This window comes from Leuciscus leuciscus (genome assembly GCF_965113295.1).
Source record: "Leuciscus leuciscus genome assembly, chromosome: 10".
In the NCBI taxonomy this organism is placed as follows: domain Eukaryota; kingdom Metazoa; phylum Chordata; class Actinopteri; order Cypriniformes; family Leuciscidae; genus Leuciscus; species Leuciscus leuciscus.
In genome coordinates, this window is record NC_138734.1 from 34,879,102 (window position 1) to 34,895,781 (window position 16,680).

Consider the following 16,680-nt stretch of genomic DNA (forward strand, 5'->3'; position numbering starts at 1 on the left):
TTTGTAATGTGTAAAGTGTTGCGTGTACGGGTCCACCCAGCCGTTGAATAGAGTGAGATCCGCATGTCTTTAACCCATCTTCTCTGAATAGCTGATAGGCTCGCCCCAGGCTGAAACACCCCTCTGGGTCTGGGCCTCCCAAACAAACTGCAAAGAATCACACAGTCTTTCTTCACACTGCCTCTAGGTCTGTTTTCACACTTATCTCTGTGGCTGTTCCTCTATAGGGCCACATGGGTTCTTGTATTCTTCCCCTTGCATTAGAAGAGGCTCCTTACAGAATCAATAATTAAACAATGTGCACACAGTAAATAGGGTAAATAGAGGGGGAGCTCACCATAGACCCGGGCTTGACGGGGGAAATTAAAGGATGCATTATACTAAAAACAGCTCCCTAGAGAAGCAAAATAGCATTTAAACTCCTATGACTCCTATAAATAAAGCCAAACGCAAAACGTATGTGAAGGCACTGATAATTGCGTTCTGATTATTACAAAATCATTATAATATTTTTCTCAGAGGATAGTGGCCCTTCAAATGGACGTTTTAAAAATTTAATTGCAAATATGCAGCAGACATACATACAAATGTTTTGTACTTAAAGAACAAAAGGAAATGTTTACCCTTTATTACCCACTGCAATTAAAACATTACACTGATAAATCTGCTCTACAATATTTCCGCATTTGTCACTGAATTTATTAGCTTGAGTAATAAAGTGCAACGAGCATGATAAAAAGATAAATAAAACGAATGACATGCAAATACGCAACCGTAAACAGAACAGTGAGCATTTAGCAAAATTCACTTATGAGGGGGTGCTGCAGAATGGCAAAATTGCCACTAAAAGAGTGAATAGAGATTTGTAGAAAATGAATGACATGCTGAAATAACCTCTGTGCTCTCCATTCTGTTAGCAGAGCTTGCCATTGATTAAAAAGGTTGAAGAGGTAGAATAAAGGCCCGTACTGGCTTCCATATGGCCCAGAAGCCCTAAGGGTGCAGGCCAGCTCATCAGGCCCCAGCTCCCTCTACTCTCACTGGGACCCCAGCTGGTGAAGAGCCCCCATTTAAAGCTCCTTCACCGCCATCACCATAATGGAGCTTGGCTGGGCCTCAACCGCTTACCTCTGTAATTAACAGCGCCAATGCCACTACAATTACAGCCCCAGATTCCTCTCTCGGCCTCAGTGTAAATTAGGGACTGAGCTAATAGCTTGGAGGTTGGACACGTGGCCTCATATTGCCCCCGGGATAGAAGGTTACAATAAAAGGCTGGAATAAAAAAAAAGAAAGAAAAAAAAAAGCTAGGTCTGATTTTGCACACAGCATCGTATGATGATAACCCTGTAATTAGTTTATACAAAGCTCACGGTGTAATGGCAAAACACTGTATTTAAATCAAGGGCCAAATTGTAAGCATATGATGCAGGAGAGGGTTATGAACATGATTACAGGCGGATAAAACTGATGAGTTTTAAAAAAACACAACAGAGTGTTGAATACATTACATTTGAATTAGAATACATAAATATGCTAAAATTCTAATGACTCATTATTAATTTCCCATGTATTTGAGTCATAAGCACTCTCATGGCATCAAAGTTTGGCCTTGGTCAATAATGACAGGCTTGCCATTGAGACAAGGGTGCATTTTGTACAGAATATAAATATGAAAACCAGGCAAAGCGGAAATTCTAAAGAACAACGCTTGTGACTGAAGTGTTGCTGCATTTGCAAAATAAAAGAAATGGCACATTTCATTTTGCATTTAAAAAACAAGCCACTTGATACTTCTAAATTGCTACTGTTGCACAACTCATGCAGACTGCATTTGAATGGTCTGCATTTAGGACAAATCAGAACAAATGTTCTCAACAGATTTATTTTATTCAGTTCAAAGGCAAAATCACTGGCGTCTACCCTGCCTTACCAAAAGTTTTTTTTTTTTGTGTGTGTGAAATGTTTATGATTATAACTATTGTATTAAGGCTTTATTAAAGATAATGCTAACACATTACGGTATTTTAGAACTAAAATAGTTCAAGGAACTTATATTCATTTTAAATGAAATTAAATATCAAATATGATGTACGTATAAATTATCCTGATAACTGTAATTAAATGAAACAATTAAAATAATGAATAATAATTCAATATAAATATTAAAATGTATCCTTTCTCAACAACAACAAAAAAAATCATCAAATCGTAAAACTGAAGGTTATTTAAAGTTAAAAATAAAGCAGTCCTACCCTTACTTGTGGAGGTGACGTTCTCCACTGTTTAGGCCCGTGGCGGATAAACTCCTGCTGTGCCCATGGATGGCATTTTAGGTAGCTGACGTCACAATAAGCCGTTCCCCGTCCACCCACTTCGCTATCTATCTTGAAGAGCCATCGCTGGACTTCCATGTGTTCTGTCATCAACTGGGCCAGACCTTCATAAAGCTTGGAGACGGACATATGAATTACTCTTAATATTATATCATAGATGGACGGACAGATGGACGAATGGTTCACTGACCTGCTCCAGGGTGTATATATCCCACTTTCCCGGAGGCACATCGACTCCTGCGCTCCTGAAGATCCTTCTTCCTCCAGATTTGGTGCTGTATAGCTGGGCCACCGCAGGCTCTGTGCCCAGAAGAGGAACTTCGAGCTCATCTGCCACAGCCAGGTCATCAATGTGGGTGACACCGCCAATCATGTAGGCCTGCTTCCCCTGGATCAAATTCTTGATGCGCTTTAGTGTTCGTGGGCTGTACTTCAGGAGCGAAGCTAGACACATGTTTCTGGTCTGAAAGAGGAATATAATACACTGTTGTGAGTCAAATTGAAGAGCACAAAAGCTGCAGAATTAATGCTGTATAAAGATAATAAGCTCTAATAAAGAGAATACATTATGAAAACACATTTTTTTAATGTATATTTCCCCCACGAAGGTGAAAGCTCAGAGATCTTTGTGTACATAAATAACTGTCCTTTCCACTATAGCTCTAAGGTCTTACCCCTCCCTTTGTCTATGGCTGTAATTTATGAACACGTGCAAACACATTGGACCCATTACGTGCAGCCGGAGGGGTCATGACCTCTCCTGTACTCCAACACGTTAAATTGATAAAGGAGAGTCAGGGGAGGGCCGTAAACCTCTGCAGCCTCTTGTCTTTACTATGTGCTTAGTGATGGACTCTGTGGGGAAAGCACTAATTACTCCACATCTGTATGTTTGATCCAAGCAGAATTGTCCCGTCTGTCATTGGCATGCCACGCTGGCAGCAACGGCTAACAGAGATTTATCCTGCTGACACGTCTGGCAGAGTTTACACACAGAGAGGAATCGACAGGGAAGAGGCAGCGCGTGCCACTCGTGCACTATGCGGCAATAAATAAATAACGTGTTGTGTTGCACGTGCAGTCAGTCAACCTACAATAATTGTAGAAACAAATCTGCATAGTGTTGCGAAAAAAACTCTCCTTGCAAAGTACAGACTATATTATCCGTCAGTCTATCTATCCATCCATCCATCCATCCATCTATCGATTAATTAAATCAATGTATATATATACACATTTAGTTTTGTACAATATCAAATGTTTATAAATGTAGAAAAATACTACTAGTAATCCAGAGATCATTGCATTAAAACCTAATCATTCATAGGAGATCTGCTACACAGGGTGCCTCTGTCACCCTCTACAGGTGAGAAATAACACAACAAAATCTCAAAAAATTATTTACAAATTAATGTTCACCACCATATTTCAGAAACCACTTTGAGGGGAGACAAAAGGTCTATGTATGAACACCTAGGTTTGTGTGTGTGTACCTACTTAACTATATTTTGGCGACAAATATGTTCCCAGAATTGACCAAAATCTCCCCAAAACCTCCCTTTAGGGACGTCCTCATTTGTAAATCTGGTATAAAAATAAAGTAATGATAGGTTAAAAAAAAAAAAAAAAATGCAGAAAGTTTTGTGACATGGTTTAGGGGCAGGGTTAGTGTAAGGGGATAGAATATACAGTTTGTACAGTATAAAAACCATTACGGAATGTCCCCATTTAGATACGTAGCTAAGTGTGTGTGTGTGTGCAGAGCACCATACTGAAAAATATTCCATTGCTTCTGGCATGAGGATGGTGAAGCGTTTGGCACAGTTGGACTCAGGCGCAGAAGCGTCACCCAGCTCAATGGCTGTCTGCAGGCCCAGCAGGTGAGTGTAGTACTGGAGAACATCCTCTCCCAGGCACACCGGAGACACGTAGATGACCTCGACATTCTCATCTGTATGTGACACAAACAGTCCTGTGTTCATTTTCCTGTGTCTTCTGTCAATCCAATTTCATTTGTGGTTAAAATCCTTACCTCTGATGTCGCATAGTCGCCCCATTTGGGTATTCTGAAGTACATCAAATCCCCTGTGACTGAGTCGCTGATGCTGGGAATATCCTGTCAAACAAATTAAAATGATTTGAAATGAGATTTTATCAACAAGTTAATGACTCTAAGTCAGGACACTCAAAATCTTCAAAAAGACTGCTAGAAACGAATCTCTATAATGAAATGATTAAATGTATGCAAACTAACAGAGCGAGGCAATAAAAACAATAGGGTTCAACTTCTTAATTATCTGAGCTCACACGGGCCTCTCCTCAGCCACCCCCAATGCAAAAATCACACTCCATCTGCTGGTGATTACAATTCACACTCATCCTCATCTCAATAGCCAGTGCAGGTCTCAATAATTTTGACAAATACATTTGTGTTTATTTTTTGCCTTTTCTGCAGGTACACCTAAATACATTACATTTTTCCCTTTAAAATATTAAGTGACCAGGAGCCATCATAACAGATGCAAAGGAATTACCCAATGATGGGATGTGGATAATAGTCCTTTTGGCAGAGGTGATGTGTTTCCAGTTGGCTGCCAGACTCTGTGAATCACAGCAGAGAATAAAAGAGAATAAAAGTGATCAGTGACAGTCAGCACCCACCAGCACATGGATTTATCATGTTGTCGGCCCACCGATGGCAGCAAAGTGAGGAAATTATGCTTGTCTTTCTCCCTGGGTCTCATGGAGACAAACCAAGCATAAATCACATTAATTAAATCAGCTAAGTGCATACTTAGAAACATCTTCCCTCTATTAATTCAATTAGCAGGCTACATGAAGCTTTCTGCCAGGGGAAGATTAAGGCTTAATTAAAAGGATGTGAGTGTTTAAAGGGTGGAAACATACACAAGCTTGCGTCTCCTCTCACAGTGAGTGACGGTGAGCATAAATGAACATGTGGGCACTAATTAGGAGACATGCTAGATTCATAAAGATGTTACAGGAATGACAGCACAGATGAAACATCTGTTCTGACAAATAGAAACTTAATCTAAACGTGAGCTTGTGCTATCACATTAGTCTTTGTATAAGCCCCTCTGCATTGAAAGTTCAATTCTCTCCAGCGCTATATTGATGAAACATGTTCTTTACAGGTGTGTACAGCCTGATTTTATACAACACTTTAGCGAACAAGAGTGTCCCAGAGAACTTGTGAGGGGAACTACTGCTCTTTCTTATGCCACGGATTCAGGATCCACAGCAGAACAGCTTGCAACACTTGGTCAACACAACGAATTGGTTGAATGAATGATTCAATTAACTGATTCATAAAGAAAGTTGCAAATGAATCAGTTTTTTAAATAAATCAGTTGAATAATGACTCACAAATAACAACAGTTGTTTCATTCCTGAATTAACCAATTGGTTGAACAATTGAATGACTCACTTATAATAAAGACAGCCCCTCCATCCGAATATGTAAACTCCCCTACTATACTGTATACTAGGCAAAAAACTGTATCTAAAATAAGTAGTATTTCCGAATTTGTAGTATTCATAAAAGAGTAGGTGAAAAATACCCGGATGCCCTACTATTTCTGCCAAGATTTTTTTTCCGATTTGAATCCCATTTCCTGCCTTTACATACATTTAGGGACTATGGCGATACAAAATCCAGGAAATAATTTGATTATAATGATAAATTCTGCCAAAAAGAATAGTAAGCTTAAGAAAAAGATGTCTTACTTTCTTTGTTTAATAGGGGCCAACCGCCAAGACTTTAGAGAATCATTTATAAAGTCAAAAATGTTAGCCATTAATGATTTGTGTGTAAATAAAATTTAAATAATGTGAGACTCAATTTCCGCGGTAATGTAGAAACAACATAAAGAATTCATTTTATGAATGAAGGCCAGTAGGCCTATACTGATAATATAGCTACTGATGTCTGGATGAAAATAATCCCCCCCATAATTAGGCTTTAAAAATATATATATTTATAACAACTTTTAATTTAAGTGAACTTAAAACAAATCTCACATAAACCCATAATAAATGTCAGATTTACCTGTGCCTTTCCTGTCTAACAGGTATGAAATATACAGAAATTGAAAAAGGTTATCAAACAGTCCACAATGCATAAATTATCAATTAAATATTAATTTATTAAATTAAATGAATTAATTAAAAATATTATTTTATTTGATTAATCCATTCTTTAGTCAAGGTCGATTACGGCATCAGTTAAAAATCATAACAAACGAATTTGAAAGTGGGGGGGACACAAGCAGGATTTTGAAAAGTGGGGGGGACATGTCCCCCCTGTCCCCATAGGAAATTACGCCTGTGCCTAATATACAGACTGACAATCCGGAATGTGCAAAAGACAAGCATAGCGAATATAGCGATACAAACAATAAAAAGTCCCCGTTAAAACATTATATCAATGCTTCTGCAATGCTGTTCGACCTATCAGATTCGAGGAGCAGAACTAACTGTTGTATAAATGTGTATAATTTACCTCTGCTCGGGTGCGGTAGTTTTCCAGTTGGCGAAGACGTGAGGCCTGCAGACTCTCCTTTAAACGGCCCAGTTTGGCACGTTTCAGCAGAGACATGGCAATGATTTGTGCCGCCCATTTGGGCCTGAGTTGGAGCAGGTAGGTGGTACGGGCAGAGTAACGCCTCCAGCAGGTCTGGATGCGCACAGCCGCTGCCTGATGCCCCCTGTTGCCTTTGTAGCGCTGGCCGGGCTGACACATCAGATCCCATACCTCATCCCTATTCTCCAGCACCGAGAGCAGCTTCTCCACATGGGCGCACCGGCCCCTGCTGCCTCTCCAGTTGAGCTCACTGCTCTGCACGCAAGCAGCCAGTCGCTCCCCGCACACCCGCGCCAATGGCACAGCAAAGTCCAGTAGCATCCGCTGCAGCTGGTCCAGAGCCTCCACAATTTCAAACCTGCACAGACAGTATTGCTTTTTAAACCTACAGTAGTCAGGAGCATCCGGGTCAATCTGACCCTCAACTATGGTGAAAGGATATTTGCTGACAGCAGCTTGCACTGGAATGCTCTAAGAAGAAAGAAATGCATATTATATAAAGGCAAATGGTTATTGCAATTAATTAAAAAAAGGGTTAAGAAAACTAGAAATGTGTCTCAATTTGCGTACTTATGCACTACTCTATGCCGTTTTGTAGTATAAATAGTGTGCGTAGTGCATTCACACAAAAAATTCCCAAAAGAAAAAGTGCACTTCAAATACCCAGATGATGCACTGAATTAACCGGGATAAAAAAGTGTGGAATGTTGAATGACAATAAATGACACTTAATGCGACTCAACTGGCTATCAGACTCTGATGCTGAATGACAAAATAGACTAGGTTGAGTACATAGTGCATAGTTTAAGTGCATAGTGTATAATATGTCATTTGGGACACAACTTTTGTCTGTAACATATAAATACATAAAAAAAAAAAAAACTGAATCTAAATATCTAAATAACTGAATAGAAAGCAATGTAAAAGCTTATTTTTATAAATCCGAAAGGCCACTGGCTTGCAGAGGGTGACCATTTCAAACCATTGCCCATATCTGCCCTGAAGCTATTCCTGACACATTTAACATTACATCAGGGGTAAAAGGTCACTTTAAACAGAAAAGGAAAATTGATTATCAGTCAGTAAGCTTTCATGACCAGATTGCATGTTTAGTATGTGTTCACAGGCAAAATACAACATAAAATAACAGTCCTTTTGAGAAACAAATGATTATTAGAAACAGAAGACACATAGTGGGAATGGAAAATAAGCGTTTTGCCAACACAGCGAGCAGAGCACATTATATATCCTTGTCATAAATAACTTTATGCACCTCAGTATAAATAAATAATACCTGCAGGTTAAGTGGGGTGAGTCGGGCTAGACCATGAGTCAGTGCTCTGTTGTCAGAGCTTGCAGAAGCAGCTGAAGGAGGGGGAGTTCGCATGTTCCTGGATGTTGGACTCTCGGATGATCTTCCAAGAGCCATTCTGTTTCTGCTCACATCCATCTCCCGTTTACAAGCCTTTTCTGACTCATCTACCATTAATCAGATAAGAAGTACATACCGCAGTCATCTGTCAAAGACTGTATGAAGTATAAAAAGTATAACAGATATAATAAAAAGTATGGGGAAAAAAAACAATATATAAATACATGCAATATTTATTTAGTTATTTGATTGAAGCAGACAATTTTATTATATTTTAATTAATATATATATATATATATATATATATATATATATATAAACACATATATACAGTGTTCTTTAAAAAGTAACTAATTGGTTACTTTTTATGAAAAGAAATGTGTTGCGTTACTTTTGTGTTACTAGTTTTTGTCACCTGGGCTGGGCTTGCTTGTTTGTTTTTTTATAACAAAAAAAGTCCTATCCTTTTTGCAAATGTAACGGCCCTTTCACACCAAAAGTGAAATGAATAAGCCTCAGGCTGAAGGAAATGCAAATTCACGCCTGTACAGTAGAGGGCGCAGCTCTAACAAACCTTTCAGCTGTGCTGCCATTCTGGATTACAGAAGAATAGGGCGCAGAGTTCTATGGCTGCGTCCGAAATCACATACTCTCTTGAGTAGGTACTTATCTTGAATTAGTAATTACTTAACGACCACTAAACAAGTATGTTCTATATAGTATGAATGTAATCCGGACATACTACATTTACCATGTAGTCATTATCATGAGACCTACCAGCGTCAGTTGCGTCGCTTCACTGCCATTTATAAATCCTCTCCCGTGGCCTCATGGGATAGTAAAGTGTCCATCGGATACACACTTCAGAATCTCACTAGAAGTAGTAGGTCATCCGGGTACTTTTTGCCTACTCTTTTATGAGTACTGTGAATTCGTACATGCTTGTTTTGTCACATACTGTTCATCGCCTACTATATAGTAGGGAATTATGCGATTTCGGATGTAGCTTCTTACTTCAGCAATTAAAAGTCATTTTTCCTTATTATTATCTGGTTGAATTGGATCATCAAAGGTAAGCAGCGAGGACATTGATTAATAAAGTGAGATTAAATGCATAAAGTATATTTGTGTAATTTAACATTTAATTATTGCAGGTTTGCGTAACATTACGAGTTTGCTTTTCACTGTTTTTATTGATTTTGAGTAATGAACCTGTTTTTGTGTAAGTGAGATGAGTAAATAATGTATGCTCACAACTACATAACTACTGTATAATGTTTACACAACGGATTTGAAAAACAAAGTAACTTGCGTTACTAATTTGAAAAAGTAACCTATATTTTGCTGTAAATTTATAAGTAATGCACTACTTTTAGTTACATGAAAACTAAAGTTACTTGTAATGCGTTACCACCAACATTGTGTATGTTTCAAAAAGTACTAAACGCATGACTGACACTTAAAGCTACACTGTGTAGGATTTTCTGCCATCTTGCAGTGAAATTGTATATGACTACCAACTGAATATTACTTTCTAGCCCCTCCCATTCCGAGGGCGTTTTAACTCCTACTATTTTAACTCCTATTATTCCAGTCGCAAGTAATTTGTGAGTCGCATTCATCACGGTGCCACTGAGTGTAAAAGCACGAAAGGCTAAGCTTGAATTTCCAGGTATGTCCCTCTTTGGCTAATGTATTTTCAAGATGGAGGCGCAACATGGCTGCCGCCATTCGAGCGACTCACTCGTATGTATTCTAAATGGCAGATTCTACGCTTACGAGAATACTTGATTAGTTGGTGGAAGTAATTACACATGAATGTGCACATATACGTTTTTTGCTAAGAATCAACTTAAAAAAATTACACACTGTAGCTTTTTAAACAAGATATCACAGATATCACAATCAAATGTTAATTGAACAAAATTTTTATTTTATTTTTCCCCAAATGAATTCAGTTTTCTCTCCCTATGAATGTAGATTGTGGGAATCCAATACACAAAAAAGCAGATTTTTTGGATACATACAAATTGACCTTCTAACTTTAAATGTAGGCCGCAAGTGTGTAATGACATTATGGAAATAGACTGACCCGTCTTACTTTGGCCACTGTCCTCTCTCTGGAGCACATGGACAGCTTTGGGCTGTGGTGGAGTTTGTACTGAAGAGAGGTCAGCTGTAGAGGGTTGCAGTGCTGAAATGCATGACAAACCAAGTCTCATTAAAATCTGCAGAGAGGATCTGTACACAAAATATTTCAGGGGTTTATTGTGACTGCAACACATTACTCATGAAAACAAAAAGGGCAAAAACAAACAAATCTAGGCATATATACACTACCATTCGAAAGTTTGGGTTCAGTACGATTTTTTTCTTTTAAAGAAAGTAGTACTTTTATTCAGCAAGGCCATGATCAAAAGATCAAAAGTGATCAAAAGTGACAGTACAGACATTTTTACATGTTACCAAAAAAACAATATTTCGAATAAATGCTGTTCTTTTAAACTTTTATTCATCAAAGAATCCTGAAAAAAAAAAAAAAAAAAAAAAAATCATGGTTTGAACAAAAATATTACACGGTACAATTGTTTTTAACATTAATAATAAGAAGAAATATTTCTTGAGCACCAAATCAGTGTATTAGAATTATTAATGAAGTAATGACTCCTTTGCCATTAAAGGAATAAACTACATTTTAAAATATATTCAAATAGAAAACAGTTTTTTTATTCTAATAATACTTCACAATATTACTGTTTTTACTATATTTTTGATCAAATAAATTTAGCTTTTGGTGAGCTTAAAAGACCTCTTTCAAAAACCTTTAAAAAACTTACTGACTCAAAACTTTCGAACAATAGTGTTTATAATGTATGAAGAAATATCAGTTGCTCCAAGAAGTTTATACCTGCATTGGTGTGCTCGCATTCGGGTAGTGATTTGGGGTGCAGTTGTTTGGGCAGACCTCCATGTGTTGCAGCGAAATTCCCTAAAGCAGGACCAGTGACCACTCTTTGAGTCCCAACCTAGAATTACCAAGGCAAGCACATTTCCATTACATAAATACACACTGTACTCTTTCTAACCCTTGTGGTTCACCTAAGATGGAATATAGTTATTTTAAAGAGCTACTTTTTTTATTTCACTGTACTTGATGCTTTAAATTCCTAATTTAGTATTCAAATCTCATCTGGATATTTAAGTTTATTGTGTTACAATCAGTCAAGGCAAACATGGTCACCATTCACTTTCATCAACAAAATTAACCCTTAAAGCTCAGATGAACTAGTAAGGGAATGTCTTCAAAAGGCAATAAAACATTGTCCAAATATGGAGGAATTACTGAGCCTCGAATGATAGCTCTGTGGTCAAAGGTCAGAGGTATTGAAAGTGACAGAACAGTGGGTATTAACCTGCTGCCCCGTCTCACTGGGCCAAAAAGACCTGCCTGCAGGCTCTAAAGCCTCCATTCACCCAATACTAGAAGAAGAGAGAGGGAACATACTTCGCTCAGTAACTTGCTCATGGAGAATGCTATTAGCTTCGGGTCACCGATCCGATTTTTCCCTCCAAACAAAACTTTGTTGTAAAAGGCTGAGAGACGACTATCCATTAATCAGGCTGGTGGCAGCTTGTACATGTCAAGAAATATGGTTTCTCTTTCTCTCTGTTCCGTTGGCTGTTGCGAATCACAAGTGCGTGCACATTTGCGAGAGAGAGCGCGGTGATGTTGTGTGATTACAACCAACAGATTTTCTGCATTCATTAAAATAAAGCTGGAGCTAAAATACAGGCAGTTAATGACATTGTAAACTGGCCAATAAGCCCCTTCCCTGAAGCAATCAATCACATGCTGGCAATGATTTCTGGATACTTTGAGCACGGCTCGGTTTATTTGCCTCGCACCTTCTCTCAATTGAACAGCTGTTTGAAATCTTCTAGAATTAAATTCCATCAGAGCAATGCCTAAAATGCTCAAACCTCCTCATTATCATATAATAGTTCATAAATCAAATGAAAGTCAAGCTCCACATTCCACAATAAAATGGATGTACTGCAACAATTAGGATTTTCGCAATAGTCATAAAGCGACTAATATAATTCACCATAAATTTGTATAATCATTTTGATAAAAACAAGCACCAAAAGTCACAAATTACTCCCGAAGACACAAAACGCCCAATAAAAACGTGTTATCTACCGACAATTTATAGCCAATTAAAAGCAAGATCAACTTTTTTGGTGTAAAAAATAATAAAATGCAACGAGTAGGACGTGCATTAATCATAGCACACAAAACAGCATCGAAGAACAAGGTCGGTCACATTGCCGAAAAACATATAATGGAGAGCACACTGTGAGTTTGTCAAGTTGTGGGCACATGCCAGACACAGCCCTTCTGTACTCTCCTCGTCCTGCTGTTCCGGATTCTCCCCCTGATGTTCTCTGGCCTGTCTGTTGTCACACCACTGAGCTCTCTGACAAACCACGAGCACCAGCCAGGTGTTGGAGTGGTTTTAAGGCTTGCAGCTGTTTAAGTGGTACAAGAGGACATTTACAAAAAACACCCCAAAAAAAAAACAGTGGGAGCTCCTTTGGAGACTCAGCGGAGAACTAGCCGACAGCATAGAGGTATTGACGCAGCAGGCAGAGCGCCAGTTGGGTAAGCCACGGCTGTCTTATTGGCATGCGGGAACAGGTACCAGTGCCTGTCCTGAGACAGCTGTAAAGCAGCAGCCCATACAACTGCAATCAGGCGGTGGCCGTCCTCAGAAGAATGCTGATGTGCCGCAATCTGCGTCTGTCTGCTTTCGGCAGCCAAGTCTCATACCTTCTTCTCAACAACATGACAGCCTCCTCACGAGTGACAGGCAGAGGATGCAGGAGATGGAGGAAGAACCGCAGCGGAAAGCAGAAGGAGGGGGGGGACAGAGCACCAAAACAAATGGTGACCTTTCGAAAGATTAATTTGTTTACCAACAGACAGATTTAGCTGTCACTGCCAAACCAGGTGACCTTCAAATCCGCATCTCCTGTTTGAAAGCAAAGTGACTGGAGTCATCTATTATTACACGCCAGTCACATCATTTCTTTTCGTGAGGCTCATGTGACAGACGCTGGTGTTAAGGCAACAGTCAACGCTGGCCATAATCAACACTATCAATAATGAACATAACAGAACATATTCTGAGAAATGTCTGAGTGTTTTTTTTCTGTACAATGTCAATGGTCACAAAAAACAGTATTCTTCAAAATATCTTCTTTTGTGTTCCGCAGAAGAAAAAAAGTCATACAGGTTTGGAACAACATGAAAGTGAGTAAATTATGACAGAATTTTCTTTTTTGGTTGAACTGTCGCTTTAATAGACCTTTTTAAATAATAAAAGAAAGAAATAGAATCATTCCTGTCCGAAACTCACACTGGCCCCGTTTCTCTTGTGCAGGTGAGGAAACTGAATCCCATAATTTTGTTCCATGATCTCCTTGTTCTTTGGGTGACAGGGTTTATTGAGGAGACGCATGATAAATGCTGACTTGTGCTGTGTGGGAGATAGAAATATAGATTACAGAATACAGATATTTTTTGGCTTAACAAATGTCATGAATAAGTGTAAAGATGGAAACCTTTTCCCCAGGTGATGGACCAGAAATCTGGATTTTCTGAGGACGTGCATTAGGTATTGTCTCGTATGAAGGTTGCCTAGAAAAATGTTAGACAGATATTTTAGATTTCATACAATTTTACATTATGCAATTGAAATATTTCTGTTGTTGTAGACTTTTTATCAAACTATATTCGTATAAGAGTTTTTTTTAAATACCATTTAACAGGTTTGGCAGGGGCAATCTTCTTTTCAGGCTCTTCAATACAAGGTAGAGTCAAAACCTGATTATTGATAGCTTTCAGATAATCCTCTGCATGCCTCTATGAATCAATAAACAGATGTCATATTTACACTCACCTATAGGATTATTAGGAACACCATACTAATACTGTGTTTGACCCCCTTTCGCCTTCAGAACTGCCTTAATTCTACGTGGCATTGATTCAACAAGGTGCTGAAAGCATTCTTTAGAAATGTACTGTAGGCCCATATTGATAGGATAGCATCTTGCAGTTGATGGAGATTTGTGGGATGCACATCCAGGGCACGAAGCTCCCGTTCCACCACATCCCAAAGATGCTCTATTGGGTTGAGATCTGGTGACTGTAGGGGCCATTTTAGTACAGTGAACTCATTGTCATGTTCAAGAAACCAATCTGAAATGATTCGAGCTTTGTAACATGGTGCATTATCCTGCTGGAAGTAGCCATCAGAGGATGGGTACATGGTGGTCATAAAGGGATGGACATGGTCAGAAACAATGCTCAGGTAGGCCGTGGCATTTAAACGATGCCCAATTGGCAGTAAGGGGCCTAAAGTGTGCCAAGAAAACATCCCCCACACCATTACACCACCACCACCAGCCTGCACAGTGGTAACAAGGCATGATGGATCGATGTTCTCATTCTGTTTACGCCAAATTCTGACTCTACCATCTGAATGTCTCAACAGAAATTGAGACTCATCAGACCAGGCAACATTTTTCCAGTCTTCAACTGTCCAATTTTGGTGAGCTCGTGCAAATTGTAGCCTCTTTTTCCTATTTGTAATGGAGATGAGTGGTACCCGGTGGGGTCTTCTGCTTCATGCCACGCTCAAAATTGCTTAAATCACCTTTCTTTCCCATTCTGACATTCAGTTTGGAGTTCAGGAGATTGTCTTGACCAGGACCACACCCCTAAATGCATTGAAGCAACTGCCATGTGATTGGTAGATTAGATAATTGCATTAATGAGAAATTGAACAGGTGTTCCTAATAATCCTTTAGGTGAGTGTATATACAGTACATTATTCTTCCATGCTTCACATATACAAAGTTTCGTCATGAAACTCTAGGGCCCAGTTTCACAGACAGGGTTTAGACTAAGCCAGGATTAGGTCTTAGTTCAATTAGAGCATTTAAGTGGCTTTTATAAATGTTCCTTAGAAAAAAACATTACTGGTGTGCATCTTGAGACAAAACAATGACACTGACATATCTGAAGATATGTCAGTGCAAGTTACTTTCAGTTAAAACAGCTCAAATGTGCATTTTAGAATGGGACTAGGCTTTTTTATTTATTTATTTATTTTTTATCTTTATTAAGGACCATGTACAATTTCCAACATAAATGTTACCATTTGATGCATTGTACCAGAGTTAGCCATAGGCTAATTTACATCTGCAGTCCATTAAAAAACAAAAAACATACAAATTACACTCAACCCACCCCCCACCCTCTAACCACACATACACAAAACACATTTTGTCAGCACCACATCAATGTCAGTGGGTGCATATTTGAGTGGTCTTCAGAAAAGGTTTCAGTTTTGATTTAAAACTCTTAATGGAACTGCAGCTCTTTATGTCATCAGTTATTGCATTCCACTGTGTAGTGGCTTTAAAAGAAAAGGCAGATTGTTTAAAAGTTGAACGGCAAAAAGGTATGTTACAGTCAAAAATAGACGCTATTCTGGTAGATTTCACAGAAATTGCTGGGCGATTGAAAACAAAAACCAATAAACATGCAGGGGCCAGGCCATGTAGAATCTTATACACTAGAGTCAAGTTTGAAAAGAGTCTAAAATTTTCAAAGCTCAATAAATTGTGTTTCTCTAGGATCTTGCAATGGTGGTACCGAAATGGCTTTTTATCAAGGATTTTTATAGCTTGCTTATATAATGATTCTATAGGTCTAATGGCAGATTCACTGGCCTGTCCCCAACAGGTGATACAGTACGAAATATGTGAAAAAATTAAAGCATGCATAAATATTTTGGCTACATCCATAGGGAGGGACGATCTAACCTGTCTAAAGTTTGCCAAATTATATTTTATTATTTTTGTCATTTTCTTGATATGTTTCTTGAAGTTAAGATTCGAATCTAAAATTATACCAAGATATTTAAAATCAGTAACTATATCAATTGATTCATTTTTAATAAAAATGTCTGCAGTTTGAATCTGCCCCTTGGTTTTACAAAAGAACATACTTTTAGTCTTGCTGATATTCAAGGTAAGACAAGATTCTTCAAGCCACTCAACAACACCTTGCATGGCATGAGTTAATTTCTCAGCTGCTAGGTGAGCATTTTTTGCATGGGTGTACAAAACAGTGTCATCGGCATATAATTGTATATCAACACCGTGACAGTGCTGTGGAAGATCATTAATATAAAGGCTAAAAAATAAAGGACCTAATACAGATCCTTGAGGCACGCCCATTGTGTTTTTCATATAGCTAGAGCGTGCATCTTTGATTCTAACACACTTTGATTCTTAAG

The 16,680-nt window shown here is 38.5% G+C and overlaps 1 protein-coding gene across 7 annotated transcripts in view; it reads right to left on the reverse strand.

Annotated features, from left to right (window-relative positions):
- The window catches only part of iqch (IQ motif containing H), a 30,792-nt gene that overhangs the window by 12,052 nt on the left and 2,060 nt on the right, over positions 1 to 16,680 (reverse strand). For 2 of the 7 annotated variants that reach the window (XM_082181863.1, XM_082181869.1), the window contains exons 3-14: positions 14,134 to 14,237; positions 13,937 to 14,012; positions 13,732 to 13,851; positions 11,220 to 11,337; positions 10,404 to 10,505; positions 8,234 to 8,418; positions 6,859 to 7,410; positions 4,871 to 4,937; positions 4,369 to 4,452; positions 4,109 to 4,287; positions 2,527 to 2,799; positions 2,256 to 2,450 (exon numbers count right to left, since the gene is read on the reverse strand). In XM_082181863.1, coding sequence (XP_082037989.1) covers positions 2,256 to 2,450; positions 2,527 to 2,799; positions 4,109 to 4,287; positions 4,369 to 4,452; positions 4,871 to 4,937; positions 6,859 to 7,410; positions 8,234 to 8,418; positions 10,404 to 10,505; positions 11,220 to 11,337; positions 13,732 to 13,851; positions 13,937 to 14,012; positions 14,134 to 14,237 — 2,055 coding nt within the window. Of the gene's footprint in view, positions 1 to 2,255; positions 2,451 to 2,526; positions 2,800 to 4,108; positions 4,288 to 4,368; positions 4,453 to 4,870; positions 4,938 to 6,858; positions 7,411 to 8,233; positions 8,419 to 10,403; positions 10,553 to 11,219; positions 11,338 to 11,816; positions 13,679 to 13,731; positions 13,852 to 13,936; positions 14,013 to 14,133; positions 14,238 to 16,680 lie in introns of those variants that run through there. The other 5 variants (XM_082181866.1, XM_082181865.1, XM_082181864.1 and 2 more) reach the window with 5 other exon arrangements.